This window comes from Odocoileus virginianus, chromosome 19 (assembly GCF_023699985.2).
Source record: "Odocoileus virginianus isolate 20LAN1187 ecotype Illinois chromosome 19, Ovbor_1.2, whole genome shotgun sequence".
NCBI classification, from domain to species: domain Eukaryota; kingdom Metazoa; phylum Chordata; class Mammalia; order Artiodactyla; family Cervidae; genus Odocoileus; species Odocoileus virginianus.
In genome coordinates this window covers 2,253,188-2,268,540 of record NC_069692.1, presented here as the reverse complement: position 1 = coordinate 2,268,540, position 15,353 = coordinate 2,253,188, and the positions used below count along the sequence as shown (strand labels likewise).

The 15,353-nt window shown below is 40.4% G+C and overlaps 1 protein-coding gene across 1 annotated transcript in view; it reads right to left on the bottom strand.

Annotated features, from left to right (window-relative positions):
• Positions 1-15,088, bottom strand: part of IMPG1 (interphotoreceptor matrix proteoglycan 1) — a 167,134-nt gene extending 152,046 nt beyond the window's left edge. The window contains 2 exon segments of the mRNA XM_070480762.1: positions 11,055-11,160; positions 15,041-15,088. Of these exon segments, the coding sequence (XP_070336863.1) occupies positions 11,055-11,160; positions 15,041-15,088 (154 nt within the window).
• Positions 15,089-15,353: the final 265 nt, after the last annotated feature.

The window sequence follows — 15,353 nt, the reverse complement described above, 5'->3', positions numbered from 1 at the left end:
CTCCTCCAAGGCATCTTTCTGATTCAGGGATCAAACCACGTCTCCTGCATTTTAGGCAGATTCTTTACCTGCTGGGCTACTAGGGAAGAATATACATATATTTTATATATGTATATGTAAATTTGGATATATACAAATATCAAAATATATATATTTGTGTATATATATAAATATGTAATATATACAAATATATATATGTATACAAATATATATAATTTATATATATAAAGTATATATATATTTGTATACAATTTGTATACAAATATATATACACATATATATATATGTAAATTTGATTGTTTCTGCTCTTTCTCTCCTGCCAGTTTAAGATTAGTCCTTCTAGGTCTGTTACCATTTATTCATACTTTAAAACTTGGTTTAAATCTACATGTTCAGGTCAATAAAATTATTATGAAGTGAACACCCTGGTAACATACAAGTAAAACCAGGGAATATTAATAGCCCTCCAGAGGGATACATGGTCCTATTCACAAAGAAAGACCTTTATTCTCCATGAAATATAATCAGTAATTTTGATTTCTATGGCCATCACTTATTTGCTTTTCTTATTTATTTATTTTGGCCACTTAACTACACATCTGTAAGCACCACTGCATACTTTTGCTTATCCCTCCACCATCTGTTGAAAGAATCATTTTCCATATTGTTCTGAAGCTCCACCTTTGTCATAAAATCTGTGTATATCATATACTCATGTTTTCCCTACCCTTTTCCTCCCTCTTACTTTCATTATATTGACTCATCTTTTATTTCACTGTTATCTCTTCAGCTAGGGATAAGTTACTGTTTTTAATTTTAGTTACTGTATTTTTCTGTTCTGGGATATCCATTTAGCTTTTTTATTTAAATTTATTTACTTTTTATTGAAGGATAATTTTGTTCTTTTTCAAGTCTGCTTCATCATTTGTTAAAAATAGTTTATGCCTCTGTGTTAAAACCTTTAATTTTGTGTTTTATTTCATTGAACATAGAATAGTTTGATAACTCCAAATTATGAAGCTCTGGGTGTTGTGTTTGTTGTCTTTTTCTTATTCATTATTACCTCATCTCCTTATACAAGTAGTTATCTTTTATTATTGTATGATAAACATTATATTTTAAGAGTTATAGTACAATAAGTAAGATACAGAATCGTATTGGTGAAAGAAAAGACATAAAGATTAACGAAATGGAATAAAGAGCCAAGAAGGGCTCACATGAATACAGTTGACTGATTTTGGACAAAGGTGCAAAATCAGTTCAATGGATAAAAGGATTGTCTTTTCAACAAATGTTGCCAGATTAATCCTCCCCCTCACTAAAAAATCCTATAAAAGACAAACAAAAAATGTACCTACACACAAACATTACGCTTTACCCAGAAATGAAGTAAAAATGAATCATGCACATAAGTGAGAAATGTATATAAAATTCTATAAAAATATAGAAGAAAATCTTCTTGAGCTCAGGCTTAGTGATGAGATTCTTAAACAGAAGATGAAAGCATGAACCATGAAAGAAAAGAGTAAGTTGGATTTTATTAAAGTGAAAAACTTCTGGCCTTCTAAACAGACTGTAAACAAAATTAAAAGTTAAGTCACAAATGGGGAGATAATATTTGCAAAACACATTTCTGATAAAAGACATGTATCCAAAATATATGAAGAAAGCTTAAAACTCAACAATAAGAAAACATAACAAGTCAATTAAAAATGAGCCAAAGGTCTGAACAAGACACTTTGCCAAAGAAGATGTACAGATGGCAAATAATCAAATGAAAAGATGCTCAATGTCATTTGTCATTAAGAAATGCAAATTGAAACATCAATGAAATATCACTACATAGCTTTTCAGTTCAGTTCAGTTCAGTTCAGTTGCTCAGTCGTGTCCGACTCTTTGCGACCCCATGAATCACGGCATGCCAGGCCTGTGTCCATCACAAACTCCCGGAGTTTACTCAAACTCATGCCCATCAAGTTGGTGATGCCATCCAGCCATCTCATCCTCTGTTGCCCCCTTCTCCTCCTGCCCTCAATCCCTTCCAGCATCAGGGTCTTTTCCAATGAGTCAACTCTTTGCATCAGGTGGCCAAAGTACTGGAGTTTCAGCTTCAGCATCAGTCCTTCCAATGAACACCCAGGACTGATCTCCTTTAGGATGGACTGGTTGTATCTCCTTTCAGTCCAAGGGACTCTCAAGAATCTTCTCCAACACCACAGTTCAAAAGCATCAATTTTTCAGCACTCAGCTTTCTTCACAGTCCAACTCTCACATCCATATATGACCACTGGAAAAACCATGGCCTTCACATAGCTTTTAGGGTAGCTTAAAAAAAAATTAATGCTACCAGTTGCTGGCAAAGATGTGGAACAACATGAATTCTCATTCATTACTGGTGGGAATGCAAGTGGGCACAGCAGTTTAGAAGACAGTTTGGCAGTTTTTTAAAAAAGCTAAACATAGTCTCACCATACAATCCAACAATCACACTCCTAGGTATTTACCCAACTGAACTGAGAATGTTGGTTCATGCAAAACCCTGCAGTTTAATATTTATAGAAGCTTTGCTCATAATCACCAAAACCCAGAAGCAACAAGATGTTCTTTGGAAGATGAATTAATAAACAAACTGTGCCTACCCATACAAGAGAATACTATTAGTAGTAAGGTATGAACTGGGCCATGCAAAGACATGGATGAATCTTAACTGCACATTGCTATGTTAAGGAAGCCGTTCTGAAAAGACTGCATACCATGTCATTCCATTTATGTGACACTGGGAAGGGACAAACAGGTGAAGCATTTGTAGGCATTTTGGGGTATGTGTACTTTGAATAGATGAACATAGAGGTTTAGAGCATGAAACTACTTTGTATAATACTGTAATGCATGACATTATACAGTTTTCAAAACTCATAGAACTTTATAGCAGAGGAATGAATATGAAAGCAAGTAAATTAAAAACAAATCCTTCAGGTAGTACCTAACTATGCTAATTGTGACAGTGCAGGCTGTGACTAAATAATTTTATTAAAAATGTCTGAAACCATCAGTGAAGAGAGTGGGGGAAAAGCTGACCTGGATAACTTTGGAAATGTCTGTCAGACAAAAGGCAAAAGGAGCTGTACCTAGGCAGTGTACTCTAGTTGAAAAAAAATGTTTCCCAGAAGGATATGAGTTAACAATTCTGGAACAACTATTTGCATGCTAGAACTGAACAGTTAAGTAAATGAATGATGTGAGTCAGATTTCTCACTGTTGGAGTGGAGGTTGGAGACAAGCAAGTGGAAGAGGCAAAAATAACATATATGGTAATAGAGTAGAATTGGAGATATCAGTATAAACACATGCTTAGTTTTATGTAAATGGAGATGGCTGTATTAATTTATACCATACAAACATATAATAATTACCAATATAACATATGGTAGCTAATAAACATTAATTAGTTTGTTGTATATATTTAAACATTTATGGACTTGTGCATATGTACTGGCTAGAATACGCATATTTTCTTTCTCTAACAGCTGGAAGAGCCTAGAAGCTATGATATCCAGGGATTGAGTGCACTTAGCAGCCAGATCTTGGCTCTTCCTGTTCTTCAGTAAAATGAACCAGGACTCCTGGAGAAATGGTTGATTTTAAAACTGGGGCAGGAAGTTGGATGAACCTGGAGCATCTTGTAGTGCCAGAAAGTAAGAAAGTGCTTAAAGAAAATAAAACAAGAGCCAAAAAGCTGAACACTGGCGGCGTATGTCAAAGGGACATGGGAGCCAACCAAGAGAGGTCTCAGTGACCCAGACTGAAGCAATTTGAGGAACAGAGTAGTTTGGATTATAACATAAAGTGTAAAATCAATGCCCACAAGTCCATGGTGACACATAAACTATGGAATAAATGAACAGGAGAGAATAGATAAATATCCCATGTAGAACAATTCCTAATAATCTGTGTAGATAACATCCCTTTAATAAGCCAACATTTCAAAAAATTTCCTTTGAGCTTTGCAGATTCCGAACGTAGTTTTTTCATTGATACATGAAAATGAAATGGCACACACTCCTTAACTGTGACTTGTGACTTCCTTCCAAAGAGTTCAGTATGGGAAGGAGGAAGAAAAGAGTAACTTAAGAGTGGGGAACCCTGATGCACATCTCGTTCGATTAAGGTCAGTTTCAACAAGAGAGTCATGTTGACGGCATAGGCATGTTGATGGCATTTGACAGCACTCACCTTCATACAGTGTGGTGGGAATGGCACTTTACCTCTGTGGTCTTCCTCCAAAAAACTCGTAATCCAGCTCGTATCATGAGAAAAAAAAACCAGACAAATCCCAGCTGAAGGACATTCTACAAAGTGTCTGACAGTTTCTCCTTAACAACTGTCACGATCATAACAGATAGGGAAAGTCTGAGAAATTGTCACAGCCAGGACTTGCTTAAGGAGACACGGTGACTAAATGCAATGTGGTGTCCTGGAGGGGTTCCTGGAACAGAAAACGAATATTAAAATTAAAAACAGACCCTAGGAAAATCTTAAAAAAGTTTGGGCTTCAGTTAATGGGTTTCAGGTATCAATATTGGTTCATTAAATGTACCAAATGTACCACAGTAATAGAAGGTATTAATATTAGGGGACACTGTGTTTCTGTAGGGGTGTAGGGGAACTCTAATATTTTCACATGTTTTCTGTAAGTCTAAATTTATTCTAATATAAAAAGTTTATTAAAATATAAAAAATAATTTTATAGAAAGAATTTGAAGTCTAGGATATTTCCTTCCAGAGAGAATTTTCCTTTGTTTCTTCTCAGCACTGGGAATTACTAGCAGTGCAAGATCAGTGTAATAAAATTTCTGAGTTAGAGATTTTCTAGGCTACACAGGAGCTGGGCTGTAATTGGTGGAGGCATGCATCACCTAGTTTCACCTTTGTTTCTAGGATGTAGCTCTTCAGAATTTACCAGGGCTCTGCTGTGACCTGGACTCCAAGTTTTGTCCGCTTCCTACCAAGAGATTTTCAAAGCCCAGTTCAGCCTCTGTGTTTCTTACACATTGCAAATGCTTTGGGGCAAATGCAGCCCCCAGAGCTAGGCTCACTTGTTTTGATTCTGACCTCTTGTAAATCTCTGTTCTGCTTCATTATTTGTTAGTTCTCTGTTCCCTTCCATCAGATGCTTTTATATTGCATCCAGCTTTTCTACATTTCTTCAGCAGGAGAATTGGCTCAAATGACCTAGTTGCTTTACCTACTGCAAAAATTTTAAATTTTTATGACCGTTGTCTCCTTTCTCATTCTGTTTATTGTTGTGGCTTTATACTTTAAAAATGCCTTTAATTTTATTTTGGGGGAGTATCTAGAGGGTAGAATAGGGTAATAAGCTTTCAGCTATCCCCTTCAACTACAGATTGTTTTGGTGATCGCTAAAAAAAAATTAGAGTCATCAAATTGGTGTAGAATTTTACTAAAAATGGTGCATCTGAAAATGAGAAATGAACTCAAAGAAAGATGAATCTACCTTTAAATAACCATATCCAGGAAAAATGATCTGAGGACTTAGAATGGATACATACTTACATGTGGGTGTGTGTGCTCAGTCATGTCTGACTCTTTGCAGCCCCATGGACTGCAGCCTGCCAGGATCCTCTGCCCAGGCAAGAATATTGGAGTGGGGTGCCATTTTCTACTCCAGGGGATCTTTCTGACCCAGGGATCGAACCCAAGACTCTTGTGTCTCCTGCATTGGCAGGAGGATTCTTGACCACTAGTGCCACCTGGGAAGCCTATACTTATATATAAATACATATATAAATATTTCTACTTAATATTTTTATGGGCTGAAAAGCTGATAGGTGATAAGAAAATACTTTCTTCGTTTGCTGTATATCCCTGTTGTGAAATATCAGTGTTCTTTCTCTAGGATAAAAAGCAACAATTTTAAGTTTTGAAAATAAATTCTACTTAATTAGCCTCCTTAGTAAAACATGTTGCTTAAAGGAAAATGTGGTATAGACTATTTTGCATTCTTAAAAATATCCTGTATGATATTGTTACTGAACCAAATTTGAGTCTGCTCTCCCACCTGCAGTAAAACCAGTCTACTGACTCTAGGTTGTAGTGAACCTAAGTACAGCCTTTATTACAACATGGAGGCAAGCAAAGAGAAGTGGCAGCTCGTGCTCAAATGACCCAAAGTTTTCAATGGTTTTCAGGGAAGCGATTTTGAAGGTCAGGTTAAGGATGTGGGTTGCAGGGTGCTGATCAGCTTCTGCGTAGTTCTTTCATTGATTAATGGTGAGGTAAAGGATAAAGTTTTGGGAATCTCAATGATCAGTTTTCTAGCCCCAACCTATCTAGGGTCTTTGTGCTGGTGATTAGCATGCAGTTAACTTCTCCCCATGGTGGAGGTATCAACATCTGCAAAACAACTCAAGGCAAAATTTGATATAAATCAGAATATTTTCTATAGTCCTTGATGTGGTTTCATAGCTAAACTATTATTATCTTGTCTTTCTTGACTGTTTTCCTCTGTTTTTGCATTTTACTTCCCTGATTAAATTTGCTCTTTGAAACTCAGGGATGGCCAGGGAGGCTAAAGCTTTTCTACAAACAAGAGACAGGGGACACAATATGTGTGTGTGTGTGTGTGTGTGTGTGTGTGTGTGTGTGTGTGTGTGGTCTGTCCCTGGGGAAGTCTTCACTGGGTCCTACTCAGTCACAATAAATGTGATCATGAAGGAAAAGAATTTGTACTACAATGACAAATATTTAAAAGTTTCTTTTGACAGTAGTACCTTATTAATTTTTTCACATTGGTAACAATGTTGATAACTGCTATTTGGGGAGCAAACAAAAATGATTAACACTCATTATTCCTGAAACAATGCTTTCTGGGACCATCAGGTCTTTCTACAAGTACTGTTGTTCTTGTAGAAAGTACCACTCAATTGTGGGTCACTATTAATTCAGAGGTAATTCTTCAAGGTGTTTAACCATCAATAATAATTATATATTCTTAAAGAAATGAGTGTTCCCCTTTATTTGCTGGCAGAATTTCAGAGGTGCATTTAAAGTGAACAAGGTAAGGTGAAAAGGGCAGTATATATTCATTCATCTGAAATCGATAGAAATGAGAAATGGTTGCCATAATGAATCATTCAGTATTATAAAGAACTTTTTCCATTTGTTAATCAATCAATCAGCATAGTTGTTTGTGACCAATACGTGTCAAGGTTTCCATTAGGTGCTATGTATGCATGGATGACATCTTCTCAGCACCTCTATGAAGTAAATGCTATTAATACTTTTATTTCTGCTTTATAGACGAGGAAATTGAGGCTCAGAGAGAATACTATTAATAGTAGAGGTGAAGCAGAGTTTTCATCGTGCATCTAAATTCCAAAGCCTGTGTTCTTTTTTTGGGTCCACACTAGTTTCCCTGTAGAAGGAAAACAGATGTTAAGCATGGAAGTGATTTTGTTTTTGTTCACTTGGTAAGTCATGTTTGACTCTTTGTGACCTCATGGACTGTAGCATGCTAGGCTCCTCTGTCCTTCACTGTCTCCCAGAGTTTGCTCAAATTCATGTCCATTGAATCAGTAATGCTATCTAACCATCTCATCCTCTGCTGCCCTCTTCTCCTTTTGCTTTCAATCTTTCCCAGCATCAGGGTCTTTTCCAATGAGTTAGCTCTTTGCATCAGGTGGCCAAAGTATTGGGAGTTTCAGCTTCAGCATCCGTCCTTCAAATGAATATTCAGGGTTGATTTCCTTTAGGATTCACTGGTTTGATTTCCTTGCAGTCCAAGAGGACTCTCAAGAGTCTTTTCCAGCACTACAATTCAAAAGCTTCAATTCTTTGGCACTCAGCCTTCTTTATGGTCCAACTTTCATATCTGTACGTGACTATTGGAAAACCATAGCTTTGACAATATGGATCTTTGATGGCAAAGTAATGCTTCTGCTTTTTAATATGCTGTCTAGATTTGCCATTGCCTTCTTTCCACAGAACAAGCATCTTTTAATTTCATGGCTGCAGTTACTGTCTGCAGTGATTTTTGGGGCCCAAGAAAAGAAAATCTATCACTGTTTCCACTTTTTCCTTTTTTATTCACTTTGAAGTAATGGGACCAGATGCCACCATCTTTGTTTTTCTCATGGTGAATTTTAAGCCAGCTTTTTCACTCTCCTCTTTCACCCTCCTTAAGAGACTCTTCAGTTCCTCTTCATTTTCTGCCATCAGAGTGGTATCATCTGCATATCTGAGGTTGTTGATTTTTCTCCTGCCTCTCTTGATACTCATCAGAAAAGTTAAGAACTAATGGATTCTGATCACCCGTTTCAGAATGTGTATGTGTGGGGGTATTTTCTCCCACACCAACAGGCAGTTCTTGGATACCTACCAGCTGGGTGTCAATGTGTGCTTAATCACTCAGTCGTGTCTGACTCTTTGCGATCCCATGGACTGTAGCCCACCAGGCTCCTCTGTCCATGGGATTCTCTAGGCAGGAATACTGAAGTGGGTTACCATTTCCTTCTCCACGGGTGTCCTATAACTCATCTCAGTTCTGTCCCTGTCTACCAGGAGATAGTGTCTGCTCCCACAGGTTAAGAGTTCTGTCCTACCCCACCTGAAAACCAGGTTGTCATCTGGGCTTCTGACCAACTGGCTACAAATTGAAGGCTACAGCGATTTCCTTCTTGGGTTCCACGAAATTGCTGAGTGGCTCACACAACTCAGAAGCTCTTTACTGACTAGATTACTGGTTTTATATGATAGGATATAACTCAGGAGCAGTCAGATGGAAGAGATGTGAAGCGCAAGGTCTGGGGAAAGGATGCAGAGCCTCACACCCTGAATACACCACTCTTCCCAAATCTCTATATGTTCAATAAAACCCAGAAGCTCTTTGAACCTTGTTCTTTTGGGCTTGAACAACCAAATGGAGGCTTCATTATGTGGGCACAATTGATTAAATCATTGGCCATTGGTGACTGAATTCAGTTTCTAGCCCCTCTTCCCTCCCCAGAGGGGAAGTGGGACTGAGAGTTCTAACCCTCTAATCTCAAGGTTGGCTCCCTGGCAACCAGCCTCCATCCTAACAGGGGGTCCTAAGATGTCTTATTAACATAACAAAAGACACCCTTCTCACTATGCTCACTTAGGAAATTCTAAAGGGGGAGCTCTGTGCCAGAAACAGGGAAGAAGACAAAGTACATTTTCTTATAAATCACAAGGTCACAACAATATTTAATAAAAAGAGAAAAAGATGAAAACATCAGGTCACATCTGAAGTCCACTGTTGGTCTTTTCCTTCACATTGCACCTACTAATTTGGACATCATGGATAAACTGTCATCATAGGGATCTGGGCAGTTTCCATCTCTGGAAACTTGCATCTCTTTTAGATGAACAACTGTCTACTTAGGATTCTAGGTTTCTTTGTGCTCATGTGATTGCTTTGTCTCTTCAATTTGGGCAGGCAAAGGGGATTCTTGAGGTATTTCCATCACCATCAGGATGAGTGACTACCCAGGAGTGGCTGAACCACTCCTAGAAGGGACCAGTCCTAGTGAAGCAGGAAAGACAGGGTCAGGCATTAGGCAGAAAAGCAAAGTCACCTCTTTGCTTTGCACTTAGGGAGGCCATGGCACCATGGAGGATTGACATCTAAAACAGAAACTTTGTAACATCTGAGCAAGAAACTCTGACCGTGAAAGAGTTTCCATGGAGCATGTGCGATAAAATTGCATAGGAAGCTGTTGACCGCTGTGCGACCTTCCACGTGTGGTGCTGGACTAGTTAGGGGACATTTTAAGGGAGAAAAACTCTTACAGCCAATGTCCAGTGACTTCAGGAGACAAATGGGCAAGATTGGGGGCTGATGGAAACTGGTGCAATACAGGCCCCACCTCAACTCAATGAATATCCCACATTTAATCAAAAGGCCTCCACCCATTCAAAGGGGTAAAAATAAAATGAAACCGGATCAATAACCCTACAGTGTGCCCCTCACTTCTGAAGACGCTCACATCTTCTTCTCCGAGTATGTAACTTTCAAAAGTTACTAAATAATTTGCTTCTTTGTTCTCGTTGCTCCTCGTGTGTGTTTGTGTTTTCCTTTGTGCTCCTGACCCAAATTCTTTTGATGAGTTGGACAAGAGCCTGGACTTCTGATAAAGCTTTTCCTGTAACATTAGGAGGGGCAGGGTAGACAGTGCCATGGGTATTAAATCCATGATCTTGGGTGAAGAGGTTCTGTGAACTCTCATAAAAATGCAGTGTCCTCCTCTGCCCTTTGGGTGTCTTGAGTAAGTGCCTTTCTTGTTAATAGAAGAGTCGCCCTGTGTAGCTTAGGGAGCTTCCCCTGTATATGTTAGGGAGGATGGATAAATCACCCAGAAGCACAAGGGGAGCACAGATGGGAATGTCATCTAAGGGGGGTGCCTATCTTTTGGGTTTATCCCCCCAGATCAGCTCCTGTTGACTGTCAGGATTAAACCAAAAGGGCTGCCTTGGACATAGTGAGGGGAGGAGCAGTAGATGGAATCTGATAAAAGCTGCATCAGAACAGGGATGAAGGGAGAGAATAGTAGGGCTGAGAGAGGATGTGAATGATAGCAATCCAGGGATGTCTGCCTTGAATCCGCATCCACCTTGGTTATCTTCTCAGAGACCTGACAACAAATCCTGGTGTGGGAGGGCTCGGATGGCCCTGTGCTCTTGTGAACACCAAGCAGCCCAAGCAGTCTTTCCCTTAAGGCTCCCCATTTCTCCTTCTTAACCCCTGCAAATCCTTGGTAATAAACAGAGTAAAGCAGAATAAATGTAACTAGTCTCTCCTTGGGAAAAACATTTCTTTTTTTTTTTTTCTCAAAAAAAGGGAAGTTTATTGCTGACTCGAGTCAGGGCTCCCACCACGCGTCCAATGCAGTGGTATGGGGTCAGAGAGCGCAGAGCTCAAGCTGTTACCCAGTTTATAAGGTGTGCATGAGCAGTTGGTAGCTGGCTTAAGTGGATTGGTTACATGTTTGCAAAGTAATCTTATTGGCCCAAACCTTCGCGGGCTTTCCTCAAACTTGGGCGTTCTCGGGCTTTTCGGCTTTCCCCTGATGGTTCCCTTTTTCTTGCTAGGCGCATGTTGATTGGCTGGCTCCAGGTTACCTGATGGGGGCGGGGAATCCCACCATTTCAGGGGAAACCGAAACCCAGGTCTGGGCCGCCTGCCAGCCCCAGCAGTCCCACATTCCCCCCTGTCTTTGTTTCTATGGAAGGCCCAATCATGGGTCTTTTATATCATCTGTGGGGACAGTTGAATATTGAAATCTGAGTAATATTAGGTGGATGGACAGGCAGTGTGTTTTTCCTAACAACTCCCCCTTGAGAGACTTCATACTCAAGATGCTTTTTGGGATTTGGGGCGGAGGTCTCTTTCTTCTGTAACTTCTTCCTGCTGTGCCTGGGCGTAGGCCTGCCTAGCAGAGCAGAAATCTCTCTATACCTGACCTAAGTTGGGGTGTTTTATATCTGAAACCAGCATTTACTCTTGTAATAACAGCAACTTAGTTTGAAACTGTTGGCGCCTCTTAGAGATAAAATAGACAGGGGCCAAACAGGAGACCTAACAGGATGGTCATCACTGGTCCCCAGAAACAGGAGGAACCGCTGGGATGATTGGCTGGTGGTCAAGCAACAGAGCTGTGTTCTAGAAATCTTGTGTTTAGTCTGAAGTTACCATCTTCCACCTGGGTGGGGGCTCCAGTTCTGTAGAAGAACTCAAAAGACACTGTTATGCATATTTCTTTGAGTAGGAAACAGGACCCGTCTCAAGGCTGTACCACCATTTGATTGTTTCCCCTCTGTTTTTGTATTTCTTCCCTTCTCTGATTAGCAATTGTTTGAATCCACCCCTTGGAACTCAGGAATACTTCCAATTCAGTGTCTCTTCTCCAAGCTGAGGCAGTCCTATGCCCCATTTTGACAGAAAGTTATCACAGTCATAGTTGCCCTGTTCTCTAAATTAAAACTGAGCAGGACTCTGTGGGGTGGTGACTCTGGAGTACAGATCTGCTGTGCTGTAAAATATAGGCTTTATTCAGCCTCTTTGACCTTCCCTGAGTTCCAAGTCCTAGATCTGAGCCTTGTATGATTAAAATCTCAATCCCTTGGTCTGCCATTTTGTTGTAACATACCCAGTTAGTAGTAGCTGGAGGAGGGATAACTGGAATTTTAATAGACAAAATAAATCTCTTTCTTTTTAGAAGAATAGGCCTGAAACCCAGTCTGGAACTGGCATTGGCACTTCGGGGAGACTTTTAGCCAGGTGGCCAGTTACCTAGTTTTATAAAAAGTAAGGTATAAGTTACTAGCTTTTATCAGACATTGTTTTGAGAATGGTAGCATCTAAGCCTGACACGACTCAGAAAACTCAAGTGTTTAGCAATACAATGTCTAATCTGAAATTACACCCATAGTAACATCTGTTTATTTTTCAGGATGTCTGAACCATAGCTGAGTACTCTATTTTGACTTTTAATTGTAAAATTTTTTTTTAATAGCCAAAGCAGATGGCACCATTAATGATGTCAGTGTTTCTCTAGGTATAAGAAGATGCAAGAATTGGGACTCATAAAATCTCTTGAAAAGATCTAACTATCTGAAGGCCTGTTTTGCCAGTTTTTCCCAGAGCACGGAATGCCTCATTCTTGATCTTCACCCTGAACTCCTTTCAGGGCCGTTGAAAGTCAGCAGTTGCAGTGACCATGATATAATCTCCGTAGATGTAGATGACAAGTGTCAATCTTCAGTTGGCAGAGCCCCTTTCTGCTCACAAACTTGACCACGACTTTGAGGGGGGCATTTCATGACCATTTTATCCCACGGTGCTGAGAATGTCCATTCTCAGGTTTGGCAAAGATTTCGTTGACAGGCCACTCAATGTGCTGTTACTGGACTAGGCCATAAAACAGTATCCAAAATTCTCTGGACCACCTGTCTTACTAGCCTCTTGGTCCAGGAAAACATTCCCTCTTGTTGCTTTTTCTCATATCTAGAGTTAACACTGCCATCATCATCGATCTCATAGGGAACTATATATTATTTTATCAGAGGCCTCAGTCACACATTTGGCACTGTAAGAAATAGCAATTTTGTAAAACAGGTGAAATACAAAGAACATAGCCAGCAGTACTAGTAAAGTCACAAGTAAGACTTAAGAGCTTCCATTAGATGTAGCCCAGTATATTCCAGGTCGTCTGACTTAGTCTTCTCTGTACAAATCTTTATCTTTCAGGGAAATTATACGTTGGCACCACCATCTATAAGGCATGTAGCCCAGTTTTCTAGTGTTACTAGACTGATTATCCTTAGCATAATATAATTGTTTTCAACACAGAGGAGACTTTAAACCTAAATTACCATAGCCTGGTGTTATCTATATAAATCTATCTCATAATTGTGGGAGATTTCTTTTTCTTTTGCTAAAACTTTTCTTATTGCTCTGATTGAGCTTGAGGAATATAAAAAGGCTCAAATTTATAGCCAGAGTCAGAGTAGGCATTATTAATTGGCCCAGTGAGGGGATCCCATCTGGTAGTATCACAGTGACCTGAATATGACTATATATATATATATTTTAAATAAATTTCCTCAGGGCCAACCAGTTAGAATCTTGTAGTAGAGAAATTTACCAAGGTAACCCAGAACTAGATACAAGTAATTTGCCACAAACCCAACAATTGGATTGATTTTTAAAACTAACATAGAATCAGGCCTATGATAGAAAAGCATTTGATTTATATGAAAAGGTCTAAGAAGTCAAGAAAACATTATAAATGATCATACGAATCAGGTCTAGCATCTTGGACAAGCTGTCTGCCTCTGATGTCGCTGTCTTCTCATCCTGGTGTAGTGTAGTTTCTCCTGATACGAAGTCTTTCCATCCAGGTTGGAGACAGTCCCTTAAATTATGTCTTTTTCCAGTCCTGGTTGCAGGTCATGAGGCATCTGATTGAATGGTGTCCACTGTTCACCAGACTCGGGATCAGGAGAGGAACTCCGCTTCCCGCAGAGCTGGCAGCCTTCCAGCGCGCTAGCTGGCCTCGGTCTTGCGCCGGCTGGAACGTCCAATCCGTTCCCCCTTTACAGAAAGCTTTCTCCTGTGCCAGATACCTTCCTGCTTCCCAGCAGGGCCTCGGATTTACACTGGACTTTCCTGTTCTGCCTGAGCACCGGTGCTATATCTATCCTTTCCCTCTGTCCTGGAAGTGTTCTCTTTCCCCAGTCAAGGGATCCCGGACGAGCCCCCAAATGTTATGCCCGATGTCCGAATCCCTGAGCGGGAATAGAGAAGGCTTCCAAGACAATGCAACTTGCAAAAAAAGGGAAGTTTATTGCTGACTCGAGTCAGGGCTCCCGCTGCGCGTCCAATGCAGTGGTACGGAGTCAGAGAGCCGGGAAAAACATTTCTAAGCTGAACACTAGAAAAGCAGGTGACTTTTAAAAATATCTTAATGGTGTCAATATGCATGCATTTTAGTTTTTTTTTTTTCCCACAATCTGTGAGCTTTTATTTCAATCAGGAAGTGATTAAAACTATGTACAATCTAAAAAGTTCCAGAAAAAATAAGTGAAAAGACCTTCAGTCTATCTGGAATGGGGACAGAAGGTAGGCTGGGCCAGAATTTTTCTTGGTACCCAGAGAGAGGGTGCTGAGCTTTGTCCTGGAGGCAAACAATGGCAGGGCCAAGCAGAGGGAGGCCTGTGGGGAATAGGGTGGGAGGGAACTGCCCGGCTGGCTGAACTTGTCCGTTTAGCCTGCTGTCTTGTCTCACAGGGTAAGCAGAGACCCTGAGATCACTTCCGTGGTCAGTCTGGTTTAGACAGGCCTAGGAAGGGGCCAGAGGAAGTCAAGAGCTGGCTTGGATTCTCTGTGAGCACGTCCAAAATTTCCCAGCACTGATTGTGTTATCCTTGAGGGACCATAGAATGTGCTGGAGACTGATCTGCTCTGGTGACAGGATGCCACAGCAGACACGCTGCTCACATGGCCCTCCAAGATCTGCACCTGCTGCTTGGACTTGATGTCACACATGTGGATAAGGTTCTCCTGGTGCGGCAGACACTGTGGTGATTCATCGTGGTGACCCCTCTGCCAATGTCTTCAGGTCGTGGATGCAGTTGAGTGTCCAGACATCCCAGGTCTTGGTTGTTTGGTTAGGAGCGGCCTTCCAGGTACAAGTGGCTCTGGGTGGTCACCAGGGCCTGCATCTAGTGGTTCAGGCCCATGTGTGGCTTCTTCAAGGTTATCTCAGTGCCCATCCATGATGTCCCAGACCCAACCGCTTTCATGGAGCTGC